Raw genomic sequence first — 26578 nt, forward strand, 5'->3', positions numbered from 1 at the left:
CGGTAAATGGACACTTTTCCTTAATTTTTTTCTTGTTTTTTCGTAATAAATACTGAATGTGCTCATTTTTATTTGATCAAGTTCTCACGTAGGAAACAATAAATTTTGATGGCGACGGAAAATGGGAAACTACAAAAAAAATGAACTATAGAAAAATAAAATGAATTCAATAAAAAAAAAAGATATTATCCTTTTTTTATTGATGTTTTTTATTGATTATACCAATAAATAATATCTTATTATAACTGAAATATTATTTTATTTTAAGACGGGAAATTTGTTTTGATTGAAATCATATTTTTAAATGTGAAAACGTTTTTATTCACATTTTTGTTACATCGTCTTTTTTTCATACATATTAAAAACTAAAGCTAACAATACACAATCGACGAGTTGATGCCTATCAAAAATATCGCTATCGCGTATCACGTATGGTATCTCCTCGGGATTTGTTATAATAGACGCAATGTTGGAGAATCGCGTATACTTTTCATCGATCGTTTCAACGAGTCTGTCTAGTTGATTGAACATTATATCAATACATTCGGCGAGATTAAACATACGACATAGCGTCGATTCGACCATCATAATGCGTACGTTTAAAGATTCAAGACGTACGAGTGTAACGTTGTTCATCATACAAACTCGGACTGTTAACGGTCCGACGCTTATAAAATTGTCTTTGTAATTATTTTTATTTTTATGTAGCAATTTGTAGATATTCCATTGCTGCTCATGGAATCCTTTCCATGTTTCGAGAGACAGTATCAGATCTTGTCCTCGATGATCTCCTAGGGCGATCTCTACGTAGCTCGGTGGACCAACATTGATTTCAATTTCCAGAAACTTGAAGCCCGTAGCCGTCAGGTTGTAACGTCTGCTCATCAAGCGCACCGCGCGAGGCTCCATCGAAATGCTGTGTAACAGAACTTAAGTACATAATATTGCGTAATGTTGCAAAAAGAAAAAAAGAAAATGTCAAACTTACGCGTTACGTTCCTTCTTCGTTTCACCATCGTACAGTGCACTGCTTCCTTTGGCGGAGTACATTGCGTGTGGATCGTTCGTACAAACGAATGATGGAGAAGCGGAGTACATTGCGTATGGTTCGTTTGTACAAACGAATGACGGAGGACTGATCGCACCCGCGTAAATTTTGACACGGCAGAGCGTTAATCCCCCCCTTCCTCTCATTTGAAAGATGGAGTGGACAAAAAATCCAATGACCTCGCTGAACGACAATACTCTATTATGATAGTATTTCGTGAATAGGCATGTTATAATGGCCAAGAAAAAGACAAAGAATCGTACAATTGCAGATAGCATCGAGAACGAGTTTACTGTTATAGTGATTATAAACTGAAAGAAAAAAAGATTGCGTCATTATCAATTAATTATAAAATTTTTATTTCAAGAAAAAAACCTAATCAGCTATAAAAAATATATAAAGAGAAAAAAAAAGAAAATCTGAATAAAAAGTTTCACGCTTCAATCATAACGCAATTTCTTTGTCATCGATGAGTCGATCGAACGTTACATTGAAAAAATATATAGGATCGTTGGAATATTAAGTAATCATCAATGTAATAGCGGGGAAAAGGAATAAAAGAAAATATATTATATGTTATATATGTTTATTTAAGATTATCTGCCCACCAATTAAACAATTTAAATATTACATTTTGTAACGCGCAATTGGTATAATGATATCCACATCGTATAGAATTATCAGCATCTAGATTATTTAAAGAATTTACGTCTTCGTAATCCGCATCCAGGATCTCGATGTACACGCGCTCTCGCTCATCGTCCAGAAGCAAATTCCGCAACCATTTTCGTTTTTCGTGTCCTTTGACATATATCACAGCATCATCATCATCGTCGTCGTCGTCGTTATCTTCTTTCGTATTATGCACAGCTTTCGTAATCAAACTTTTAGCTTCGCTGTACGGAATCGTTCCGTCGTTCCATCGCAGTCTATGATGATGACGTATCACCCAGCGTGCGCGAGATTTGTCGGCATTTGCCGGGAAATGCCACGGTATAGGGCTTGCGAAAATGTAATGAGAGAGAACCTCACGAACCTGAGGTCCGTTCTTTGAGAGCAGCAAACTCTTTTACGACAAACTGTCCTTTAACGAGAAAACCTTGCAGGTCTACGAACGTTGGTACAGACATGACTGTCGAGAAGAAGATTGCGATTGATGTATAGATTTTATTGTCTCTCATATACCAGCGATGCTCTTAGGTAATCTTGCGTACAACATTGGTCAACGGGTTGTACTGAACCACGCGATCGTGTATAATGAGACAGTACGCGGTGGTATTCATCGGTACGTTCTCCTTAGTCTCAAATTCCAATCTCACATCCACGGTTGCGCTCTTGACTGATTCGTTTTGTCGAGAATAATCAATGATTACGAATGGACCGTAACGTAGAAAAGACGTGAGGGTAAGACTTGGCTCGAGATACTCGTATCCGTAGTAGTTTTTGCAGAAACGCGCGTACGTTTCGTACAACACAGACCATCTGTTTTTTTCGAAATCCAGATTCATATCGTCGTACGGATAACATTCTGAGTTCAGATAGAGTTTCACGTTGGTCAAGTTGCAGTCGTCGAATCGGCTCGTGTCCTCGGCCATGATGTTCTTTCGGCCTGTTTGCAAAGCGAAGATGACATATCGCAGCTTCTCCAGCTGAGTAGCGGTCTTGATGGCTCACGAATGCTTGGTTGTACGCTGTAACAGCGGAAACTCGTACAGATCCCACGAGCGAAAAGCCATGCTCAAGTATCGTCCGCTCTCCAAAGTGCGCAGCATCGATAGTTTTGTTATCTCGTTCAATAACACGTGCGGCATTTGCCATTGTATCTTGAATAAGTCGATCACGGGATCCAATGCCGAATTTCCCATCAGGCAATTGTTGTCATTGCGCGATCGTATTAAGTATCAACTCGTGACGAGCGTTGATTACCACGCGTCTGTAATCCTCGCAGAATTCCAACAATACGTAGAGAGGTACGCAAAAGTTAAAATATCCATCCGCGTTGGTACGTGCATCCCAGCCAGCATTTCTCAGAATCACGCTTCTCTCGGATGACGTCGTTACGTAGTATTTGAGCGCGCTAGTTATGCCCACGTTTCTGTTACGATCAATCTCCACGCCATCGAGCTCGTATCGAATCTCATCGAACATGAACGCCACAAAATTATTTTTCAACATCAGATCCGTCGACAACATTTTTCTTAATTTTCCCTCGATATATAGAAAGCTTTCGTACGGCAATGTGTACAGATCCTGTTGCTGTATGGGTATTCTTATCTCATCACTGTACCCAAACGTTGTATTGGCGAACGGATTATACGTATGAGTTTCAATCTTGACGATGCGATCGTCGAAGATTGGCTCGTCTTCGATGTTTAGGATGTCAATCATCTCACAAGTTGCGCACCGCGAATCCTAAAGCTTGTAAAAATTTAACGTTCGATGCGTTGAGTTTCTTTTTCTTTTTGATGCAACCGGATGAGCGAGTATTGTCGATTGGTGTTTTCTTTATAAAAGATGCATTATCTCTCTGCGCGTGCTTCGCTTCGTTCAACACGAGCATCCCAAATGTCGTGCTCGCGTTATCGCTGTCGCCGTCGTACGTGCAATCTGAGTGATCTCTTCTCCTTTGAAATCGAGCAATCGTCCGTTCTGGTCAACAATGCGTATCGTTAGCTCCGTAATGCTCCGTACGATGACTGGCAAGTAAATGATTTGCATCGGCCTTTCTGATATCTTATATCCTGGAGGCACGCTCGGCAAAAATTCATGTATCGTGTGCACACTTTTGTCGTTGCTATACGCGCCCGCGGTCACGTTGCACTCTACACGGATAATGTTTATATTCATTATGTTGATTGACATGTCCGATTTATACCACTTTCGCGGTTGCAATATACGCTTTGACGAGAAACCAAGCAACGATTCAATGTTATTGGGCTTGTTAAAGTTTATTCTGTAATCACATTTAATCTCACACCTCATAGTGTTATAATTTGCGCGGAGCACTATCGGCTATTCACCAATCATCAATGGGTGCAAGAGATTGCTACAGCGCTCAATATATCCCACATAAGCGTTGAAAATCATTTACGCCAGTTGGGATACGTTTCTCGGCTCAATGTTTGGGTCCCGCATGAATTAATCAATGAAACATGAAGCTAACTTGATTGCACGCATATTAATCTGCGATTCACCACGAAAATGTCAAGAAAGCGACCCATTTTTAAAGCGGATAGTGACGGAAGATGAATAATGGATCGTCTACAATAACGTAGTGTGAAAAAGATTGTGGGGACACAGGAACGAAACATCGCAATCAACTTCGAAGGCAGAATTATCCACAGAAAATCATACTCTCCACATGGTGGGATTTTAAAGATGTAATTTATTATGAACTATTACCATCAGGAAAAACGATTGATTCAACTGTATATTGCTCACAGTTGACGAAATTGGACAAAGAAATCCGCAAAAATCATTCAGAATTGGCAAATCGCAAGGATTTTTATATATATTATTATCTTCCACCACGAACGCCAAATTCCATACTTCATTGCTCACTCGAAACAAATTGTTGAGTCTTGGCTGTTTTGTCTCATCCTGCATCTTCACCGGACCTAGCTTCTTCCGACTTCCACCTATTCCATTTATTCTGATCGCTACAAAATTCTTTAAACGGAAAAATCTTAAAAAATAAAGAAGATATTAAAAATCATTTGGATTAGTTTTTCACCGATAAGTCGCAAACGTTTTACGACGTGGAATAATGAAGTTGAAAGAAAAGTGGCAAGAGGTCATTAATAAAAGGGGCCAATAATTGACTAAAATTTATTCGATGTATAAAAATATGTTATATTCCAGTAGGCAAACAAGGGGGGCCCCATACCCCGGGAGCGAAAGGAGGGTGAGGAGGAGGGGGGTCCGAGAATCCCCGGGGAGTTCGTATCTAGGTGGAGGTAGATCTCCCTGGCGGCCGTCGGAATAATTTTTTTCTCCTCGGTCGGTAGGGATGATTGGGGATGGTTTCCCCCTGATGATCAGGAGGTTTTCCCTAGTGTTGCCTTTTTGTGGGATGGTTTTTTTCGCTGGCGCACGCTCGGCGTCGCCTACGGGAGTCTGGCGAGAATATGTCGCACGTCCTATTTTTTTAGGATGCCGCGGTTAGCCACACGTCCTGTGTCTCGGCGTCTTCCGCGGGGCTTTGCGTGTCCCGCGACGAGAGGTTTTTTTTACGTATCGCGGTTTCTCCAATTGCGTTGTCGCTTTTATCGCCCACGAATGCTTGGTACTTTGCAATAGGGGAAATTCGTACAGATCCCATGAACGAAAGCCCATGTTCAGATATCGTCCGCTCTCTAAAGTTCGCAGAAGCGAAGTTTATTGACGTCGTTCAGTATCATGTGCGGCATTCGCCACTGTTTTCTCAACAGCGTGATCTTTGGTCTCTGATCTGGATGCCACGACGCAATTGTTATCGTTGCGAGCGCGTATCAGAATGAGTTCGTACCGCGCGTTTATCATTATGCGCTTGTAATCCTTGCAGAAACCGAGGAGTACGTTGAGAGGCATGCAAAAGTTGAAATCGTCCAACACTATAGGCAGTATCTCCCATCCGGAGTTCTGTAAAGTTCTATCTCTCTCATAGCTCAATACGTAGTTTTTCAACAAAGTCGTTATCCCGACGTTTCTGCTCTTATCGATCTCTACGCCATTGAGTTCGTATCGAATCTCGTTGAACATAAAGGCGACGCAATTTGTTGACTAGCTTTGCTCTCGTAGCTTCTTTCGCCGTACCTTGCTTCGCCGTACCTTCTTTTGCGCTCTCTCTCGTTACGAATTTTCCCTCGATGTACAGAAAATTTTCGCAACGTGTACAGATCCTGCTGCTGTATAGGTATTCGTATGTCGTCTGTATCCAAACTTGGTGTTAGCGTACGGATTGGTAAGTGTTGGTCTCTATTCTCACGATATGATCGTCAAAGATCAGGGCACCTCTGATACTTAAAATGTCGCTCGCTAAGTCGATTCTTCACGATGAAACCTAAAGATCTTAAGAACGCAATGTTTGCGGCGTTCAACTCGTTCGCCCTTCCCTCGCGCACCTTCCTCGTTGCGTCATTCCGCGGTAGGATCGCGGATGTAGCGTTTGCGTCTTCTCTCACGTATCACTCGTTCAGAACGAGCATCTTTCGCTCTCGCGCATCTTTCTCTCTCTACTGCCTTCGTCGTCGCACGTCGTCGAGCGTTATCTCCTCCCCGCGAAAGTCGATCGGTGACGTTCCGCGCGATGATCGGAAAGTAAATGGTCGATGTCGGAGCGTTCGGCAATTTATATCCCGGAGGAACGTTCGGAGAAAACTCGTGTATCGTGTGAACCGGTTCGTCGTTGCTGTACGCACCCGTGATGATATTACACACCCCGAATGATGTTTACGCTCATGATATTCACGGATCCATCGGACATGTGCCATTTGTTCGGTTATAATATGCGCGATGATGAGAATCCCAGGAGCGATCCAATGTTGTTCGTCTTCGCGAAGTTGACTCGATGCTCGCATCTGATCTCGCTTCTTATGGTGTTTTCGTTGGCGCGAATGATCAGGGGTCGCGTGCCCCTCTCACCCTTGTCACTCTCGTCGTAAACGACGTCGCTCGTTCTTTTGTTCTCGTCGATCTTTCGCCTCTTAGAGATAGCGGCGTTCAGATAGTTATCTATCACGCTCGACTTATACGAATCTTCAGGAATGTTGTTGTTTTGTCATCGTCGAAGTAGAATTTATTATTCCTGGAATCGATGTTCGATATAGTGTTGTACGTCTCGAAATTCGTGAGATCTTGTAATCGTCGTCGCTTACATCTAAGGCGGGAAAGTAGCACGCCGTGAGGACGCTACTCTTTCCGATGAACGAAAGGCTCAGCGACATCGCGACCGATCCCCGAGAGAAATCGCAGGCACAACTAACCGCAGATGCTCTGATCGTACGTCTGATACGACTCGTGATTGTACGTTATAATTATGTCGTTGCCGAGATATCTCTCGAGTTTCCTTGGCGGTCGAAGATTGCCGAAATCGTCGAAGTAAGCCGCGTCATTGACTCTCTTCGCATAGACCCAGTGAGTATCCGAACCCGTCGAGTCGTCGAGATTCACGATGCTGCTCTCATTGCGTAGCGCTTTCGACAGTAACGCGTAACGCATAAATACTCCTCTGAAGAAGGGTATTTGCAGACGACGCGCCGTGCAGCTCAACTGCTCGTTCGTCGTGATGCCGGAGAACGTAACTCGAATGATCTTAACGTTTCTTCCCACGATTTTTTTTTCTTTCTCGTCATACCGCTGCCACGTTTGTAAGGCGCTTGGTGCAATCTGTGATCCTCCATTGCCTGATTGTGACTTTGTGAATTATTCCAGTTGACGAGCGGCCTTACCGGCGTTCACCGCCTTCGCGACGCCTGCTGCGATCAAAAAATCGAGCGCGTCTAATATCGGAAAATGGGCAAAAAGTCTCTGTGTTTCTCCGTCGGAAGTATTCTCCTCGTCGTCTTTCTCTTCTTCTTTCTCAAACCCATGCCCAGCTTTGTTTTTGCTTTCATAGCCGCCTATACGGCGATCGCGGCGGTCCTCTCGCCGAAGGTGGAATCTTCGACCGTTTTACGTTCGCACGCTTTCTCGGCGAGAACTCGATGGTGGCGTGGCGATCGGCGAGTTCCTCTTTTCGCGAATAGGCGATATCGTGCTCATGGCACGCCACGTCCAACGAGTTGACGCCTCGATCGCTGCGCGCCAATCGCGAGATGGATGCTGGATCCGCAAAATTGATACCCGGGAATATGTAGTTCGAAGGGAAGCGCGTTTATCGTCGAATAATCCCGTGTCGCTACAGTTCTTGATAAGAGGCGCTGGACTGTCTATGTGCGTTCGTTGCCACGGACGATTGTAATGCTCCAAACACACGCGACAACGTTGCACCTCGGGATCCGCTCTCAGATAATCGGGCGAGAACGATTTTCGGAATAAGTCGCAACTGTTTGATGGATACATTGAGAATATCGCTCGTTTGTCCGTCAATAGGGGTAACATATTGATCATTATGCTTGATTGAATCGTTATCGAATATAAATAGAGCGATTATCGGTTGTGTCTCCTCGAAGCAAGCGCACACGCGTAAATGCGATTCGTTCGACGGTCGCTGGCTGTAGGAGTGTCCAATCTCGACCGTAAAGCTCGACGAGTCCCGGGCGACGCGATCGGGAGGATGCGCAGACACGGCTCTCTACTACCGAACACGATAGTGCATCATTTGCGGCCCCTCCAATTGCGATAACGAACGTGTTGATAAGCATGCTCGAAAGCCTGCATGGCATGCTTCGAGAACGTGTACATCGAAATTTCTGCAACAACCGAAGTATCGGTACCTGGCGGAGTTGCTCGAGTCGATGGACGAGATCAGCTTGTCACGCGTTCTGGAATAATAGCGATGTCATGCAATCGAGCGAGGCGCTCCCCGATTCGATATTCGTGTTCGACGTGGCTTGTGACAAACAGAACGCGATCAGGGAATATTTCGCCATGGGTTGACATTTGAACATCGATTGTTTCTCTCTGTCAGACGTATGCTAAAATTCCGAAACACCTGATATGCGACAATGCAAATCTCTTTCTGTTTAGGCAGGATGGCACTAACCTAAAACACGTTTACAACGAGCACGTAAACACGGATATGTACGAAGATTTTTGCGCCTTGTGTCGCGCATGTTGAAAACGCAAGTATAGTTACTTAGTCATCGATAGGGACAACGCATTAAGAAACGGTAGATACAGACAAGGATTTAACGATTTCGCCGTGGTGTAAAGCGATCAGTTATGCGACGAGGAATGTCGACGCTACAGCGAGTATGTACGTCAACGCTAAGGGAAGTATGGACGTCGCCCGACGGGAAAAAACGGCGCGAGAGATCGCGAAGACTCAGGACTTTACGTAAAAAGCATAGAAAAGACCGGTAAGATAGAGGAGATCGTACTGGAGAACCGATCGTTCGGCCATGAAAACGAATTGAAACGAATTGCCGAGAATATCGCGCGAGACGAGTCGACCGAGGGAATTGACCCGATCGCATTCGTCGGCGCTAAGAAGAAAACGCGAGACCGACAACGAGTCGCCGTCGAGACCGAAGAGACGCTTCTCGACGAGATCACCCTCGATCACGACGACCAATCCCGCGACTAGAAGCGAATCGGAAGAATCGATCTCGAATGCGCTATAGGGACCGTTAGGTCGCAGATATATGGGTGTGCTTCTAAGCGGAGGCAGACAGAACGAGATACCATGTTTATTTCGACGAGAGCGGCTTGATGCTCGGGACAAGCGATTCGACGTGGCCATCGACGACAGCGTGATCGTGGGCGACGCGCAATATCCGGGTACTCCAGGCTTATATGAGTTGATCTTCAAGAGATTCCGATGACCTCGTATACATGGAGAACGACAAGCAACCAAGAATATACTGTTGACTATGAACGCCCATCGGCATGTCACAACGCGCTTATGCCTGTTCTAGGGAACAAAGGCTTCAAGTACAAGCACATCATCGCGCTGCTTTTGCTCGATAGAGACAAAATTGGCGCTGGTACTGGTAAAAACAACAAGAAGGATCGACTCTATTCCATCTGTTATGCGAGTGAAGAATCGAATACGTTCACTGGGACGATCTTCATGAGCTAGTCTTCAATTGCTCGACGCCTCTTGACGAGCAGGCAACAACGTTTATGACAACAAGATTCTGTCGATAATCGAAGAGCTTCGCGAGATCGACGCGATCGTTGGTTGGAGTCGTTCGGCGGAGGCAACAGGGTATTTTAGCGACCGTCGATCGAGTCCTTACATCGTTACATGCGTAACAACGCGCTCTGTCTGAGCGGCGATTACTACGACGCGAGAGAGAAAACCACACGGCGTTTAGTTGCACCGAGAACCGACAACGACGCCGCGAGAAAAAGCTACGTGGATAGCGCGTTTCGAGACGCGGAGACGAGAATCTCCAAGACGAGAGGCTATGCGGACGAACTCTCGAGCACCGAGCGTTGCTGTTGGAAACGAACGAGAAGACGGCCAAATAGATCGGCGAATTGGAGGAATCTATGGCGCGTATAACCAGATTGTTTCTAAAGTACGATACGCAGATTGCCGAGATTACGAACAGATTATCGCGCGTGATAGATTCGTCACTCGCGAAAGCTTGATGTCTGTGAACAAATTCGGTACGTCTCTGGAGAGGCAGCGCGGCGTCGACGATTGTCCGACGATTAAGTCTCTACGAGCGTACGTGCATCGCAACGTGCTCTGCCTGAATCCGACGATTACGACGTCAACAGACGTTAGATATGGAATGGACGCACCGATCGACGCCAACGCGAAGACCAAGGCTTATGTCGACAAAGCGCTTCGCGTAAGAAGTGAGAAGTCGAAAGCTCTAACGAACGAGCTACGAAAATAGCTGGAAGATATGAATAAATTCGGGTTCGAAATATTTTCCTACAGTATTATGACGTAAGAACCAAAGTGGACGTTCTGCGACACTTCGAAAAGAAGAGGGAGACCTCGATCGTCGATCAAGACAAATAGGGGAGACAATACGAGACGGGATAGAAGCGGAACGAACTGCGAGCGAGAGATCTGAGCGAGATCCAAAAGGTCGTCGAGACGCTCGGCGAAGTTCAAGAGAAATGGACGCGAAACCTAAAAAAATCGTCGACGAGCCGCGAGCGGATCTCGAGGGACGTGGAGAATCGCACGTAGCGAGAATCTGACGAGAATCGTGAGAGAACTAACGGACAAAGCGATAACGAGAGAGATGCTGCACAAGATACTGGCCTCGTTGAACGTGAATAAAATGGTGACTAGGGAAGACTAGGGATAGACGAATTATTAGTCGCGCTAAAAACGGATATCCCGAATATCATGAAACACGCGATTAACGTTTGGAACGAGGAACAAAAGCGAATGCGCGAAATGAGAATAAAACTAGCGCGAATCGCGCTTCCGCTTAAATCAATGATGAGCGTCGAGAAGAGGAGACTCGTCGAGGAGCTTCACGCACCCGCGCGAAGAAACTTCTCGCGTCGTCGCGTCGTGGTGCGTGGTTACGACGACTTGTGGCAGGCCGATGTCGTCGAGATACGTCCGTACGCGCGATAAAACAAAGGTTACAACTACATAATGACGGTTATTGTGTTGAACAAATACGCGTGGGCGATGTCGTTGAAGAGCAAAAGCGGAAGCGAGGTAGCTGCGGCATCGTCCAAGATATTTCGCGACGACATTCGCGAAATTTACAAACGGACAAGGGCAAAGAGTTCTACAACGCCGTTGTAAAAACGGTTACGAACAATATACGTGACTATTCAACGTATTCGGTGATGAAGGCGGCGGTGATGAAGCGATTTAATCGCACGCTCAAGAACGACATGTAGAGGCTCTTCACACTCAACGAATCATAGAAATGGATCGGCTCGATGCTCTACCGCGTTTAATCTCAGAGTATAACAATCGCGCGATCGGAATGCGATCGGCGGACGTACTTCCCGCCGTTGTCAAGAGACTTCTCTTCATGGTATACAGTCACTTGAAGATCGCAGCCTCTGTGAGGTTCAAGGTGAACGATGCGATACGTGTCAGCAAGTTCGAACGAAAACGATATTCGAGAAAGGATATATGCCTAACTGGACGACCGAGGTTTTCCGAATCGCCAAGATGCAACGCACGAATCCCGTAATGTATCTGATGAAAGACTATCGCGAAGAGTGAGTGGCTGGAGGATTCTACAATCACGAGATTCTACGTTACTGCGAGTTTCTAATCCCGGTATCTATCTCGTAGAAAAGGTGCTGCGTAGAAAAGACGATAGGGTTTAAATGGTTAGGAATGAACAATACACATAACTCTTGAATACATAAAACGGCTGTATTGTAATGTATAATGAATAAAAGAGTACAAAGATATCTTACGTGAAATGATTACTTATACTATATTGGTAAAAGTATTTATACTACATTGATCTAATGACGATATCTTATAATGACTCCAAGGTAATGTACCAGTGGAGTCAGGTATTACGTATCGCTTGTCGTTGTACGGATTTAAGGCTAGTTTTAGTTCGGACGGTGTAAACTTCGTGCAGCATCGAGCGTACGCACGCCTGACGTCTCGATTGCTGCGACGATTCCTTCAAGCACCACGCAAAGTCCTCGAACGTTATCGTTTTCGCGATAATACTCCTTTTGACGCCCTTTATTCTCTTCTATCGTTCTTTCCCAGAACTCTCAGAGCGTACATCTTCGCCCTGAGCCCTGAACTCCGTCATGATCGCTTGTTGTTCTCGTCTTTCGTCAAGCCAAGAACTTTCTTGTTCGCGCGCGACATATCGTACGCGTTGTTGTCGGGATAGTCGCTGGTCGAATAGCGCGATATCCCGCTTCATATTTTTGTAAACGTTATCGCATTTCAGAAAATATATTGTAACGTCCGCGGAAAATTAAAACTTGCAGACGTTCATCCAAAATTATGTAGATGCAGTCGAGCGGTACCTTAGGTTAATGCATGCGTGATTTTAAATATTAAGACATATAACTTTTATATATATATATTTTATATATATATATTTTTATATATTTATATATTTTATATATATATATATATATATATTTTTTATAACTTTCATTATTAAGATAATTAAGTTAATAATAAAGCGAGAATTCATTTTCTTTCGTCTTGTGATAAAAGATATAATTATATTTTATTACTATTATTATTGTTTTCTTTTGGGGAATATAATTTTATAACATAATTTTCTTTTTCTCGAATCGCCTCTTCTTCAATTTTCGATATTGCAGCTGTAGAAGAGACAAAGGAGCGTTCGACGATCTTAGTTTATACTAAAGGGGAGGCGGCTTATCACTTTCAAAATATTTCTAATATAAACTTTCCAACGAAGGGCTAGCTCGGAGAGTCTTTCATTGCGCAACGAAATTTAACTAACGAAAACGTTAAATGAATTCTCGTTTTGCAATAAGATTTATTATTAAACATTATTAATAAGATTTATTATTAAACATTAAACGATATCTCCGAAAAATATTAGGTCTTAGTTTTATTTTTCTTTCTTTCTTTTCCATTTATCTTTTCCTATTTTCGCGTAAATAATCGTAGCACGAAATAAAATGCTCAATCGAGGAGTGCTTTGTTTGCTCCTCCCTTTGCATCGGGACCCTTTGTCTCTCCCGTTTACCCCTACCCTAGAGATACGGCTTGGACGCAAATGCGGCAATCGTTATCAAATCGTCAGAGAATGCAGTCACTGTCTCAAACCGCTGAATCTTATAATTATAATGGAAATTGGAATTATAATTATAGGAAAAGTAAAAGGAAAGGAAAAGGAAATTACTAGAATTCTAGTACCTTAATAACTTACTTCTAATTTAAGGTAATCATTGCTTCTAATATTATTTGGAATATTACTTGATTTACTTATATTATACTATTTGATTTTCTCATATTATATTATTCGATTTGCTTATATTATACTACTGATTTTTTTATATAATATTATTTGATTTGCTTATATTATTCGATTTGTTTATATTATACTACTGATTTTCTTATATTATATTATTCGAACTTCTTATATTGTATTATTGATTTTCTCTTCGTTTTAATATCATTACATATATACATTTCAGAGATAGTTTTGAATTTAATTATCATATTTACATCGTATCTCATTATTATTAATATTTGCTATTTTTATATTGGTTGAGTTGTATGTCATTCATATTATTATCACATTTACGTCAATCTATGTTCAATGTCAATATCTCTGTTTACACACACACACACACACACACACACACACACACACACACACACACACACACACACACACACACACACACACACACACACCCACACACACACCCACACACACACACACACACACACACACACACACACACACACACACACACACACACACACACACACACACACACACACGCACGCACACACACACACACACACACACACACACACACACATATAAACAGAGATATCGACGTTGAACATAGATAGACGTAGATGTAATAATAATATGAATGACATACAACTCAACCAATATAAAAATAGCAAATATTAATAATAATGAGATACGATGTAAATATGATAATTAAATTCAAAACTATCTCTGAAATTTATATATGTAATGATATTAAAACGAAGAGAAAATCAATAATACAATACAATATAAGCAGTTTGAATAATATAATATAAGAAAATCAGTAGTATAATATAAGCAAATCGAATAATGTAATATGAGAAAATCAAATAGTATAATATAAGTAAATTAAGTAATATTCCAAATAATATTAGAATGTATATATATATATATATATATATATACACACACACATATATATATATACATATATACACTGTATATATATATATATATATATATATATATACAGAGTGTCCCCGGATTAAATCGCCAAATTTAAAATATGAATTCAGGCCCTCAAAACAAACAAAAATTTTCCTCTGGACGTATGCTCGCAAACGCTTCGTTCAAGAGATATTTACTTTTGAAGTTACAGAGGGATGAATAATTGAAATATCTTTTGTTTTTGTTTTGAAGCTCGAAGGTCGTTAATAAGCTTTTATTCGCAAAGCTTGTAGTTCGTAGCTCGTAGCTCATAGTTGTTAGTTCGTTGAATGCTTTTGTAGATTAAACTTATAATCATGCCTTGTACATATTCTAATAGAATATGCCGATATGGTATATTTTATTTTGTGACGGAAATGCTAACGATGCTCGCCGTGAATACGCCGCGCGATTTTCGAACAGAAGATTGTCGAATAAATCAGTATTCTCTTTAACATTTCAACGACTGAAGGAAACTGAATCATTTAACATGATTCCTCGGGCTGATGGAGTTTTTGCATCACTGCAAAATGGAAGAAGAACAATCATCATATTGCAACATTTCGATCAAAATCCATTAACAAGTATCCAAAGATCTGATTCTGCGTTAAGAATTTCACCCACAATCATATGGAAGACACTTTTAGCCGATGGATGTTATCTATATCACCTTCAACGTGTCCAGCATTTATTATCGGTTGATATGCCATGAAGAGCATTTTGCGATTGGTTTTTAAACCAAACAGATAACGATCCACAATTTTCACAAAACATTTTGTGGACAGATGAGGCCATATTTACCAGGCAAGATATTCTCAATCAAAGAAATAGTCATGTTTGGTCACATGAGAATCCTCGAGCAATCCATGAACAACATTTTCAATACGGTTTTCAATGTAATGTATGGTTAGGAATAATGGGCAATATTTTAATTGGACCTCATTTTCTGCCAGCTCGCTTGAATGCGAATGGATTCTCGCATTTTTAAACAATGAATTGTATAACCTTTTGGAAAACATTCCTTTGAATATGAGAATGAATTCCTAGTTTCAATTGGCTGTCTTGTTCACTATGAGATCCTCGACAGTGGCTTAATACTCATTTTCCCAGAAGATGGATTGGTCGTGCTGGACCTGTGGCTTGGCCTCCGCGTTCATCGGATTTAACACCATTAGATTTTTTTGTATGGGGTACTCTGAAGCAAAAAGTGTATGGAATGCCTGTCAATGACCTTCAATTATTAAAACGAAGAATTGTGCAAGCGTGCGAAGAAATTACAGACACACAATGTCAATCAGCCACTCGTTCTATCATTGATAGGTGCAATGCTTGTCTCTGGGCTGGAAACTATCATTTTGAACAAAACATTTAATGTAATAACTAATTTTGATTATTGTAAAGGAATAAAGAGGATATACTTTATTTCGACCTTATTTCGACATTATTCATTCATATAGTTCTGTAACTTTATAAGTAAATATCTCTTGAAAGAAACGTTTGAGAGCGTCCAGAGGAAAATTTTTGTGTGAAAAGTGAGTGAAAATGTTTGTTTTGAGGTTTTAAATTCATATTTTAAGTTTGGCGGTTTAATCCGAAAGCATCCTGTATATTAATATTCTTGAATCATACATCTTTGAATTTACACATTATTTCTTTGTTATTCCTATTTAATATTTTCTGATTTGCATTTTCATTTCACATATAATTAAATTTATACCACCCTCATCTTTTGCATCGATCAAATATTTGCCCATATGTGAATGTATTTCAGATATTATAGCATTATTTTATTCATCATTATAATTCACGATATAATTCTCATTAATACTTTCGTTATTATTATCATTTCCTTTATTATTATTATTTCAATGTAACTATTTATTCGTGTTACATTTAATATTTTACGACAATCCAAAAAATCATTTCTTTTTATTTGTCATATTAAATAACTTTCTTGCCTTGGCTGCGACTAAATGGTACGCTACGCTATTGTTAACGACCGGTTTTGGATTTAGAATTATGATCTTGATTTTAATTAAGAAGAATTTAAGATTTCAGTTTTCCCAATTATTTTAATTTAAAATTACCTTTATTTAGTCGAGGAGGCTTTTAAATTCTCCTAAGAAAAATATTACAGAAATTGATTATAAATTTAAGAATTTAACCCTAAGGTTGATCACACGCCACTGACTAATGTCACCGCCTAGTTAGTACCGAAGAAAGGCCGCGGCCGCTTTTTCCGCACGCATATTTATAGGTGGAAATGGTCAGAGTCCCCATGCGAGCTTCTCACCACTTCCTTCTTTCAAACCCATAATTAAGAGGGGGAAGGTTCTTTCTCAGAGGTGTCATCTGAATCTTCGTTGGTAACAATCGAAGCCTGGTACAAGAATTCAATCAATAAATCAATAAATCAATATTTTATCATATTACGCGCATTCCTTCATTTAAAATTATAAGATGTAGATAACCGTGACACCTCTCGCCTTAAGTCATACGTAGTACCCTGTTACTATAATACTGTTACTATAATAATACTAATTAATCTTAAAACGATTTCGCTTTTCCGCGCGGAGAGCGGTCAGTCGGTTACCAGGAGGAGAAGCGAGGACGTTGGAGACAGAAAGGCGTGATTAAATTGTTAGGCGAGAATGATAATAAATAACGATGTTTATTTGACTAAGAGTGGTGCGATGGAATGCACCGAATCGTCGCGTTTAATGTTCGTGGCCGTGGACGGGCGAGACGGCGATCGGCGCGCGGATAATGCGTGAATACAAAATAAGAGATCGCTCGGGCGGTCGGCGCGATACTGATCGCGGTGCGCAGTTCGGTGGCGCGGGGCGCGCGCGGCGGCGGCGGTGTCGCACGTGTTCGTCGCGGGCCTTTAAATCGGCGTGGATTTAAACGTGCACGCGTGTCGCGGGTGTTGTCGCGAGGGTGGATATTTCGCGGGTTCGGTGGATCGTTGAGATCGGAGAACGGGTGTGCCCGTTCCCTGCCGAGAGTGCTCGGCTGACGGGGGGTGTGCCCCTCGTCTGTTTGCGTGAACGCCGAGTGAACTCGGCCAGCCGGGGAGAGCCCCAGCTGGGTGCGGAGAAGAAGGTGGCGGTGCCGAGTGTACTCGGCCGACCAGGGAGTACCCTGGTGCTCGGAGAGGTAGTATCGGGGAGAACCCCGGTACTCGGCGGTGAAATCTCGGAACGGCAGAGTCGGGTCGAGCGAACTCGACGCGCTGGGGAGACCCCAGCAACTCTCGGCTTGCCGTGCGAGCGGAGACGGCTTTCGGCCAGGCCAAGCGAACTTGGCGCGTTGGGGAGAACCCCAACAAATCTCAGGCTTGCTGCCGGTTTCGGAAGATCGTTTCCTCGAGGCGAGCTCTCGGAAACGAGCTAGGAACAGGAGTAAACGGAGAGTGATTTCCTGTGGAGAGCGATGCCTTTTTATATCCGAGATCGACCTCGGTATTTTCGGTCGGATCGGTCGGATTGGTCGATCTCGGGGTTAGCATCCCTCTCCCCAGGAGCGGAAAAAAAGGATCGGGGGGATGATTGGTTTTTTGGGTAGGGAAGGAATTCGATGGGAAGGTAACGGCGCGGTGCGGGGTGGTTGCGCGCTTGTGGACGCGGTCGTGGCGCGGTGCGGGACGCTCGCTCGGTTGCGTGGCGCGGCGCCAGTGCGGCGCGGGACGCTTTCGCGCTCGGTGGTACGGTGCGTAGCGCGGTGCGGGGTGCGTTCGCGCTTGTTGACGCGACGCTTGGCGCGGTGCGGGGAAATACCACGAAAACATATGTGTTTTCGTGGTATTCTCCGACGCTTTCGGAGTTCGCGTGTACAAGTATTAAAAAAGGAGGCATTGCTGCCTCTTTGCGGCCACTGCCGCACTCCGCCTGATGTTCGGCGGTCCCCGACGGATGGTCGGTCGGGGGAAATCCGGAAGAGGAATGGAGCGGAAGGATGCGCTCCGTTACAATCTGATACAAAATTAGCTTATTTCTATACAAAGATTACTGTTATTCTTATTATTATTGTATTTATATATTTGTTATTATTTTGTTTTCCCTTATTTTTTATTGTTTATGATTATTTATTTATTATTTGTTGTCATATGTTCCACCTTTCCCTTTTTTTGTTTGTTTATTTGTTTTTATATTATTCATTTGTTTATTTTATTGGGTGATTACTGTATTATTGAATATTTATTTTATATATTACATATTAAATAAGTATATTTCTTCTGTTATTGGTTTTTTTTCTAATATATAATTTCTAATACATTTTTCACAATCTAATAGTTTTCTTAATTTTAAAAGTTTTTTATGGCATTTTACACATTTTATTTTCTTATCTATATTATTATCGTTAATAATTGCGTGGCTATGCCAATTTGGAAGGGGTAGTTTTTTAAAATTTTCTGCGCCTATTTCGGTTGGGTTAAAGCAGTCTCCACATATTTTTCTTCTAGGAGGTATGGTTTCATAAAATATATAATTATAGTATTTTGTTTGTAGTTTATTGAATTTGTCCGGCCCTGTGATGCATCTTAGGTTCGGATCTCCTAGCATTTTGGTATAGTTTATTTTTTGGTTTTGTTGTTTCTGTATCTTAAAAGAAAATTAATTTATTATTATATTTATTATATTTATTTATTAATTAATTTTCTCAGTTACTTACAGCACAATCAAATTCTGGATCCTTTATTTGTTTTTTAAAGTTTTATACTTCTTTTTCTTCCTTTTGCATTTTATCTATTGGTTTGATGCGTAGAATGAGTCCGTCTCGTACGAGGAACAGAATGATTCTGAATGATTTTTTCGGCTCTTGGCCCTTAGCTTATGCTCTATGTCACTCTTATCTTATAACGCTTTTTGTTTAGGTGGGAAAGGTATTGGATTTCATTGCCTTTGTTTAATGTGGACTTATCTTTTGCTTCCTGTTTCATTTTTCATGTATGTAATGTGTTGGTATATATGCTTAATAATGTATGCATGAATTTGCTTTGTATTCTCTTTATTTTTAGTATTATATTTTTTTATTTAGGAATTTGTTACATATTATTATATATATATATATATATGTAACGGAGCGCATCCTTCCGCTCCGTTCCTCCTCCGGATTTCCCCCCGACCGACCATCCGTCGGGGACCGCCGAACATCAGGCGGAGTGCGGCAGTGGCCGCAAAGAGGCAGCAATGCCTCCTTTTTTTAAAGACTTATACACGCGAACTCCGAAAGCGTCGGAGAATACCGCGAAAACACGTATGTTTTCGTGGTATTTCCCCGCACCGCGCCAAGCGTCGCGTCAACAAGCGCGAACGCCCCCCGCGCCGCGCCACGCACCGTACCACCGAGCGCGAAAGCGTCCCGCACCGCACCGACGCCGCGCCACGCAACCGAGCGAGCGTCCCGCACCGCGCCACGACCGCGTCCACAAGCGCGCAACCACCCCGCACCGCGCCGCTACCTTCCCTACGAATTCCTTCCCTACCCAAAAAACCAATCATCCCCCCGATCCTTTTTTTCCGCTCCTGGGGAGAGGGATGCCAACCCCGAGATCGACCAATCCGACCGATCCGACCGAAAATACCGAGGTCGATCTCGGATATAAAAAGGCATCGCTCTCCACAGAAAATCACTCACTCACGCTCCGTTTACTCCTGTTCCTAGATCGTCTCCGAGAGCTCGCCTCGAGGAAACGATCTTCCGAAACCGACAGCAAGCCTGAGATTGTTGGGGCTCTCCCCAACGCGCCAAGTTCGCTTGGCCTGGCCGAAAGCCGTCTCCGTAGCTCGCACGGCAAGCCGAGAGTTGCTGGGGTCTCCCCAGCGCGTCGAGTTCGCTCGACCCGACTCTGCCGTTCCGAGATTTCACCGCCGAGTACCGGGGTTCTCCCCGATACTACCTCTCCGAGCACCAGGGTACACCCTGGTCGGCCGAGTACACTCGGCGCCGCCACCTTCTTCTCCGCACACAGCTGGGGCTCTCCCCGGCTGGCCGAGTACACTCGGCGTTCACGCAAACAGACGAGGGGCCCACCCCCCGTCAGCCGAGCACTCTCGGCAGGGAACGGGCACTCCCGTTCTCCGATCTCAACGATCCGCCGACCTCGCGAAATATCCACCCTCGCGACAATACCCGCGACACGCGTGCACGTTTAAATCGCCGATTTAAAGGCCCGCGACTAACACGTGCGACACCGCCGCCGCCGCGCGCGCCCCGCGCCACCGAACTGCGCACCGCGATCAGTATCGCGCCGACCGCCCGAGCGATCTCTTATTTTGTATTTACGCATTACCCGCACGCCGATCGCCGCCTCGCCCGTCTACGGCCACGAACATTTAACGCGACGATTCGGTGCATTCCATCGCACCACTTTTAGCTAAATAAACATCGTTATTTATTATCAATCTCGCCTCACACTTTAATCTCGCCTTTCTGTCTCCAACGTCCTCGCTTCTCCCCCTGGTAACCGACTGACCGCTCTCCGCGCGGAAAAGCGAGACCGTTATATATATATATATATATATATATATATATATATATATATATATATTTGATTTTATATTTTTATCATTTATTATTAATTACGAAGGTATATAATTATTATTAATTTATTTATATTATATTTCTATACTATATTACTATGTACTATATTATTTCTATTTATATGTATGTAATATATAATTAATTTTCAATATTTTCATAATTTCATACATCTATTTCGTCTTTCCAGTAAAATTCTTCCTCATTATTAATAAATTCTTCTACGCATTTTATACATTCTTTAGCTGGTCTTAAATTTAATACAATTTTTCCGCAACAATAGCATGTACGTTTAATTCCCTGAATTTGTTCTTCAACCTTACAAAGCGTGTGCTAATTTCTTACTTCCTCGATAAAACTATTAATGTCGAGAGCAATGTCCCAGAAACATTCAGACTCGTCTATAGGGTATGTCTTTTTCCCTATAGATTGTTTCTTCTTCGTTTATTGCCGTAATGCACATTGTTGTCTCTTTAAGTAAAGCTTCATAGACATCTGGATGATTTTGGGGTAGTATGCCGTCTAATTGTTGTTTTTCTTCTTGTGTCGGTGGTCTCATTTTCTCTTTTGTATATAAAAAGAATTAATAAAATTTAATTTTGATGAGTCAAAATGTGATTTAAAATTTATCTGATTTGTTTTGTAAGGTTGTTTATTATTAATTTATTATTATAATTTTGTTCTTTCTTCTTACACGACTGAACTTCAATTGTTAATTAACTCTATCGTAAGAATTTGCACCTGTTATCTCTACTTGTCGCTTGATACATGTTTTGTTCGATCGATATAGGGCTCATCTTTCATGCTTTTTTCGTTATCTCTTTATAATCGCGGATAGGGTTTGAATTTCGTTGCGGATAAAAGTTTGACTTGAATTTCCAATTTCGTTTTCTATTTCGACTTGTGTTTGTTGTTGTGTAGATATTTGTGTTATTTCTTGTTGTTCATTTGATTGTTGATTTCCTTCCTCTAATCTTTTTTCTTCTGATTTTCTTTCTTCTTGGAGTTTTCGTTTAGCTAGATGTAATAATAGATTTGTAACTGAGTCCCAAAATGCTCCGATGAGATATATTGACTAACCATAAATTGTGTGAAATGCATAGGCATGAATTAGTGTGTCTATTATTAATTTGATTGTTCTTATGCAGAAATATAATCCAATTAGTCCTGCACTTGCGTTTCCGATAGATAGGAATGTTCCCCAAATTTTCTTCCATGCAGATTCGGTAATTTTATATAAAGAGTTTTCATCGAGAAGATGAGATAGTGATATTCTTTGAGATAAGGTCGATTCTCCTATTACACCACGGGTCATCGTATTTAAAATTCCATTTCTCTCTGCTGGAAACATAATATGGTCTCGTAAATTTTCGAGTTCGCTGTTTGTATATATGCCGCTTGCTGCCAATGATCCAGGATCGTTGTATTGCCAAGTCGGTTCCGTCATTGGTGTTAGTTTCTGCAAATTATTGCATTAGTTTCAGCAAATGGAGATTTGCTGTATTCCAGAATTGGTGTAATTTTATACCATCCGTCGTTTAAATAATACATTGTTGGAATTATTCTGCTGCAAGTGATTTGCGTTCCGGTTTTGAAAAGAATATGAGTTCGTGGTGCTAAAAAGTATGTTTCATTTCCTTTTAATACTGGTAATTGTTGATAACATTCCTTCGTATGATAAATTTTACTTCGACTGGAATACATTTGATTATATGGACGACTTCTCCTGATATTGCTGGCATATATCCAGGTCCTTTCATAATTTGATATGCGAAATTGTTTGGAGAATGTGTGGCTATACTGAGTGCATTTTTCATAATTTGTTGCTCCAAATTGCACCGTTGTTTAAGTACATCTGTGTATAAATGATTTATTTGTGTTCGTATATGTCTTTCTACGTAAACAAATTTTGAATTTACATAGGCAAAAATATCTAAATTTTCAACTGATAATTTTTGTTTTTGAATAAAAGTTCCTTCATTTTTAATTTCAAGAATTAATAATTTTGGATGTTCTATTTTTATTAAAGTATATCCGCAAAGAAATTCTTCTTCAGTTTGAGTAAGCGTAAAAGTTATATCTTGAGTTGACAAGGAATAAATTATTTGTAATTTTTCATTTATGTTACTAATCATTTTGTTCGCTTTTCCTTCATATAATACGTCATAATAGTTAAATTTACAAAAATTCGTTGGTATGGTTTCCCAAAAAATATATCTACCTTTGATATCTATGCAATTTCCATCTGAATATTGACAAATTGTTCCTGTTCCTGTTTTTAAATGAATTTGATTTGTTTCAATATTTATTGTTGCTATGAAAATAAACTTATAGTCATTATTCCTTGTACAACTACATCTTGCCAAGTTCCATATGGATCTGAATATTGTGTTCCAAAGTATTTTCCATCGCTTGTTACAGATCCGGCAAAAATAGTTGGTCGTGAAGTTGTATAATTTACTTTTAATCCGTTAATTACGTTATTTATGTTTACAGTTAGTGTTCCGGTTTTATGCATATTTTTACATTGGTCGAATGTTGTGTCGATTATATATTATATTCTGCTTGCGCATTTTGTACAGTTGATACATGTGAATGCATGCCGCAATAATAAATTGTTCGCAAAATTGAAATTTTACATTGTATAATATTGATAGATTCGAATTTTGACAATTGTAATAATTGAATTTTAATTTCTTGTATTTGTGGTTCGATTAGTGGTATATTACATTCTTCTGTTTCCAACAATGACAATGTTGTGACATTCAGGTTGCATATTCCGCAGTCAAAGCCGATAATTCCATAGTTTTCTTCTACCAAGATGTTCTGGATCAGAATTAAGAGGAAGATTTTTGCTTTCATCTGTTTTGAAAGAAATATTATTATTATGAATGAAATTGAAATTGTTGCGCGGTACAAGTTCAATTTCTTAGGTAATTGTCATTTTTTGGTTTTTCGAATTTTATTAGGATGAACAATTTTTGGTTTTCCTTTGAAAAGAATTTTGATATTTCCATTTGATAATATATCTGTTATTATATGTGATCCAGAATATTGATTACTTAGTTTTTCTTTTCTTGGTTCACATAAAAGGAAAACTTGATCGTTAACTCTTGTGGATTAATTTTTCGATCATAATAATGTTTGGATTTAATTTTTGAAGCCATTAAACATTTTCGAGCCAATTCTTGTAAGTTGTGAATATTTATCATTAATTTACATAAATAATCGTCATATGTTTTTCCGTTTTCGATATCATTAATTATTTCACTGGACGGTTGTCTGGCTATTTTGCTAAACACCAACTCATATGAAATATATCCAGTTGATTCATGTGTACTCGTATTATAAGAAAAAGTTGCATATTCAAATAATTCATCCCATTCAGTAAATTTATTAACATATTGTTTCAAATATTCAATTAATACTAAATGAGATCTTTCCAAAGCTCCATTGGCTTGTGGATAAAAGGATGTTGTTTTAAATTGTTTAATTCGAAATTGTTTTGTAAATCTTTTCATTAAGTTACTCATAAAATTCGTTCCTTGATCTGTTAATATAGCCTTAGGGGCTCCAAAAATACAAATAAAATATTTTAATAATGCGTCAGCGACTTTTACGGCAGTTATTGATTTTAAAGGTATTGCTAGGGAAAATTTGGTTAAGTGATCTTGGATTGTTAGGATGTAGGAATTTCCTTTCGATGTTTCTGGTAAAGGTCCGACTATGTCCATTGATATTTTTTCAAATGAAGAAAAGGATGTGTCAGTTATTAACATAGATTGTTTGGTTTTGACTCGAACTAATTTTTTTATTTGACATTGTAAACATTGATTTATATAATTTCGAATTTCAGTCTTTAAATTATCCCAATAAAAATTTTGCCTAATTCGATTATATGTTTTAGTTACTCCTTTATGGCCTCCAATTTTTGATGAATGAGCTTCTTTTATTATATTTTTTTGATTTTCTTCTTCTGGAATTCTGACTAGACCGTGACAAATTATTAATTTAACTGGAATTCCTATAATGGATTCTCGAATTCGATTTAAGATTTCTTCCCATTTTATATTATCTTGTGTTTTTGCAATATTTAAAATTTTAATTGAATTTTCCTTAATTGCTTTTCGTAAATTAAGTAGTTAAACAATGCAATGTTTCCTTAGTTATCTTTTCATTAATATTATTTTTGCAAATAAAAATTAGATGAAATTTATTTCCTTTCTTTACTATTTCACTATTTCCTATTTTTCCTTCTTTAATTTTAGGAATTAAATTTCTACTTTGTAATGCCTTTGATCCATCATCACAAGGTTTACCGTCTGCAGTTAAAAGGTACAAATAATTTTCTTTTTGCATAAAAATTTTATCACGACTGTTTATTATACTTTGCTTTTGTCCGCGTGTCATTATCTGTCTTTCAGTTGTGTCACTTATTTCATCAAAAGTCATTTCATTGTAAGTTTCGTCTATGTCTTGTTCGCTGTCATTGTCTTCATCTTCGTCAAATTTTTCTTCAATGTCCTCTTCAATGTATATGTTTTTATCAATGTAGTCGTCAATGAAAATTTGGTTCTTTGGACAATTTTTTTCTTCATTTTCGCTTTCTGGCATCAAATTTTCTTGAACTTCTCCTTGATTAATTTTACTATTGTTTCCTGTTAAATTATCAAGAATTTGTAAAAGTTTTGGTGGTATTTCTATTTGTGAATTTGAATTATTATGATTTTGTGAATTTAATTCACATCATAATTTTCTGCATCTTCGTAATTTGAAATTTCTGATCCTAGTGTTGATTTTTGTTGTATATTATTTTCTGTGCTGTTATTAAATAAATTTTCTGTGTAATCAGTTTCGTCTGTTTCTTCTAGTGGATTATTATATATTTCTGCTTGAAATGTATGTTCATAAAATAAAGGTTCATTTAATTTTTTTTTAGTGGTACACTTTCTCCTTCTGACTTTTCTGTATTACGCGTCTTCATCCCTGAAACTAAAGGCTCTAATTCTTCCATCATTGTTCTTCTTCTTGGTGAAGGTGATAAAGATCTTGGATTTCTGTATCTAGCTTCTTCATCTTCTGAACATTCTTCTATCTCATCGTACTGAGGTTGTATTGGCTATATATTTGCTGTAGGATTTCTAGATAAAGCATCGGTATTAGCGTTAATTTTTCTTGGTTTATATATTATTTCATAATCATATTCGGCCAATTTTATTCTCCATCTTGCTAAGCGAGAAGTTGGATCTTTCAATTTATGAAACCAAGTTAATGGTTTATGATCGGTTATTAAGAAACATTTTTTACCATAAATATAAAGTCGAAAATGTTGAACAGCATATACAATTGCTAATAATTCCTTTTCTATAGTCGAATAATTTTTCTCTGCATCATTTAATACACGCGAAGCATAACTAATTGGTTGATCTTTTCCAATTTGATCCTGACTTAAAATTGCACCTATTGCTGTTCCAGAAGCGTCAGTAGTTAAGAGAAAAGGTTTTGTAAAATCAGG

General features: G+C 40.1%; 1 protein-coding gene and 2 pseudogenes across 1 annotated transcript; all 3 read right to left on the reverse strand.

Moving 5' to 3' along the window:
- Window positions 1-280: 280 nt before the first annotated feature.
- Window positions 281-966, reverse strand: LOC148937753 (uncharacterized). The gene has a single exon (XM_089070938.1). The coding sequence runs from the start codon at window positions 907-909 to the stop codon at window positions 334-336; it is 576 nt and encodes a 191-aa protein (XP_088927064.1). The 5' UTR covers window positions 910-966; the 3' UTR covers window positions 281-333.
- A 1280-nt stretch (window positions 967-2246) lies between these two features.
- LOC148937754 (uncharacterized) lies at window positions 2247-3506 on the reverse strand (annotated as a pseudogene).
- An 18937-nt stretch (window positions 3507-22443) lies between these two features.
- LOC148937755 (uncharacterized) lies at window positions 22444-24221 on the reverse strand (annotated as a pseudogene).
- Between the last annotated feature and the right edge of the window lie 2357 nt (window positions 24222-26578).

Source organism: Pogonomyrmex barbatus, unplaced genomic scaffold (genome assembly GCF_055798465.1).
Source record: "Pogonomyrmex barbatus isolate J1 unplaced genomic scaffold, ASM5579846v1 scaffold11, whole genome shotgun sequence".
NCBI classification, from domain to species: Eukaryota; Metazoa; Arthropoda; class Insecta; order Hymenoptera; family Formicidae; genus Pogonomyrmex; species Pogonomyrmex barbatus.